The sequence below is a fragment of the Sinocyclocheilus grahami genome, unplaced genomic scaffold, assembly GCF_001515645.1.
Source record: "Sinocyclocheilus grahami isolate Dianchi unplaced genomic scaffold, SAMN03320097.WGS_v1.1 scaffold190.1, whole genome shotgun sequence".
Taxonomy (NCBI): Eukaryota; Metazoa; Chordata; class Actinopteri; order Cypriniformes; family Cyprinidae; genus Sinocyclocheilus; species Sinocyclocheilus grahami.
The window spans coordinates 27,348-29,953 of NW_015505369.1; the positions used below are offsets into that span (position 1 = coordinate 27,348).

Sequence of the window (2,606 nt, forward strand, 5' to 3'; positions counted from 1 at the left end):
GTTTATAATTTTGTTCAGTGTATATATATATATATATATATATTTCAATAAATATAATTCGTATCAAGAAAAAATATTTTATCTGCTCGGTAACATTTTTTAATGTAAACAATAATGGTTCCTCATTCTGGGTTCAATAAAAAAATTATTTAACTGTTTGATTATTATTTACACACTGAGAACATAGAAAGTGTTCTCTAAGTAAACCAGCACACATTGCTGTCCCTTTGAATTTACTGCCTCATTCGTTTAATAGCACTTTGTGGTCATTTTAATTAGTTTCATTGACTCTTTTGCTTTTCTCTTCACTCAGAGCTGCAGCTAAAGACTCCTCTGAGGAGGAGTACGACTCTGGAATCGAAGAGGAAAACTGGACAAGACAGGTGGATGCTGCCAAGAACTAAAAAATACAAACCCGGTTTATAGTCAAGACAATTCTTCAGCTGAATGTTTGACTCCTTGGTTCTCCTAAGGGTCCATTTCTCACTGTATGCTAGTGATGATTTCTTACTCACTTTGGAAAATCATATTCCTTAAAAATATCCCAAATCTTACTCACTTTAAGCAATCATGGCTTAGAGAAATGAGTTTAAAATAAACCAAATTCTCCCCTGACACGTTCCTCGTAAAGAGATTGTTAACAGTATGTGAACTGTAAAGAGAATTTTATTTTATTCTTATTAACTTGATCTTGTAAGTAATTTTATGAACTGTTTGATTGGACACCAAATAGATAGAAAGTGAAGAGGGCTTGTACCAATGTGTGTTTGACTTCAGATTCCATATGTTTTTCTTTGCCCTGCTTGGAATAAATTACACATTTGTGTCACACTGGTCATGTACTGTTATACTGTTATATTGATATGATTAGAGATCCTTATAAAGCTATATCTGATCACTTACATAAATTCTCCCAATATGCCCATGGTAAATCGTTTTTTGTAGCTGACGTATAATAATTAGAAACCCATCTAAATATGTATTTTATTCATTTAAAATTATTATTTATACTAATTTAATTAGGTCTCTGGTTGAGCTGACTTGTTTTTTTCCCCCCTTCAATCAATGCTATGGTATTTTTACGTCAGTTTTGCTAGTACACTCAAGCTGCTATTTACATTATGATAAGGCTCAAGAAAATCAGTAACTGTCTGGAATTGTATCTGTGTGCCGTCATAATTTCTGTTGTTATTCACAAAGTGGCCCAGTGATGGGAGATTTATTTGTATTGGCCAGATTAAAACAAATTGTACACTAGTAACTTTGGTCTCTTTGAGAAAGTTGTGCATCACTAACTGCAGTGTAATTCCCGGTGTAATGCATTTTCAGTCGCTTCGCAGAAATAGATTTCTTTTTTCTTTTGAATTGCGTTGTTACAGAATATACTCCGATTAAGTGCAAGGTGGGAAGGGGTTACATTTTTTGTATAGCGAGAATAGAAACCATGTATGTTTTTGATCCTCACACTTCAAGTCAAAGCGCAGATGTACAAAACTAATGTATGTAGGAATAAAATGTAAATATTATCACTGAGCAATGCAGGTCTTCTGTTGTATTTTAATGAACACTGCAATGAGGATTCGAGAAAGATTGTGTTGTTCCAGTTCTGTATGACTTTCTTCCATTGCACACAAATGCAGATGACTCCTCAGTCAGCATTCACTTACACTGTATGGAAAGATGCAATAAAAGTGAATGATGATGGGGGCTTTCATTCTGTCTGACTTCTCATTTTGTTTTGCATGAAAGGAAGTTATAACAACATGAGGGTGAGCAAATGATGCCAAAGTTGTCATTTGAAGGTAAACTGTTCATTGAAATACCAAACAATGAAATGTTTACCTATTATTTATTAAACAGAGAAACAAACAAAGGGGTAAAATGGACAAAACTAAATGCATCTATATACAAATATATAAATCCATAATATATAACGAAAATGTACTAACAAATGTTTCATTCATTAGATAAAAAATTTAATTGCATGCAAAAATCTCGCTGGATTATTTCAATTTATGGAGAAAGTAATGTTTGGAAATGTAAACTGATATTTCCTACTGACACTACAGCAAAAGATAGAAATAACTTGCTTAAAACCATTTTTTTGTGGTGGTGAAAATACTAATTGCACAGACTTTTGCACAGTACTGTGTGTGTGTGTGTGTGTGTGTGTGTGTGTGTGTGTGTGTGTGTGTGTATGTATGTATATATATATATATATAAAAATAAAACAACGCTCATATTACAAAGTATAACATTAAAAAGGTGTATAAATCACTTGTTTTTCTAAAGTAACTCTCACACTGTCCAACAGCGACACCCGCAGGTAAAGGTAAAGTTACAGTGGAGGCTTGCCTCCCCTGAGCCCATTGACTATTAACAGAGACCCCATAGCGTGCCTTGACTTTACTGAGGGGTAATTGAGAATGAATGGGGGAAAGTCACGTGAGAGGAGGCCATGCCTCCATCGCGATATGATTGGATCTGACTGGTTATGTTCGGCTGTGATTGGTTCATGCGATAAATCCCACCTCTTGTGTGCGTTCTGCGTTCGTGAATAAGTCTGAAAGAAACAATATAATGGCATTAATGGGAAGAATAATTTA

General features: G+C 34.2%; 1 protein-coding gene across 2 annotated transcripts in view; it reads left to right on the forward strand.

The window, feature by feature from the left end:
* Positions 1–1,537, forward strand: part of LOC107594724 (ATP-dependent Clp protease ATP-binding subunit clpX-like, mitochondrial) — a 14,266-nt gene extending 12,729 nt beyond the window's left edge. For both annotated transcript variants that reach the window (XM_016284883.1, XM_016284884.1), the window contains one exon: positions 314–1,537. In XM_016284883.1, the coding sequence (XP_016140369.1) occupies positions 314–404 (91 nt within the window). In that variant the 3' untranslated portion in view covers positions 405–1,537. The remainder of the gene's footprint in view (positions 1–313) is intronic.
* Positions 1,538–2,606: the final 1,069 nt, after the last annotated feature.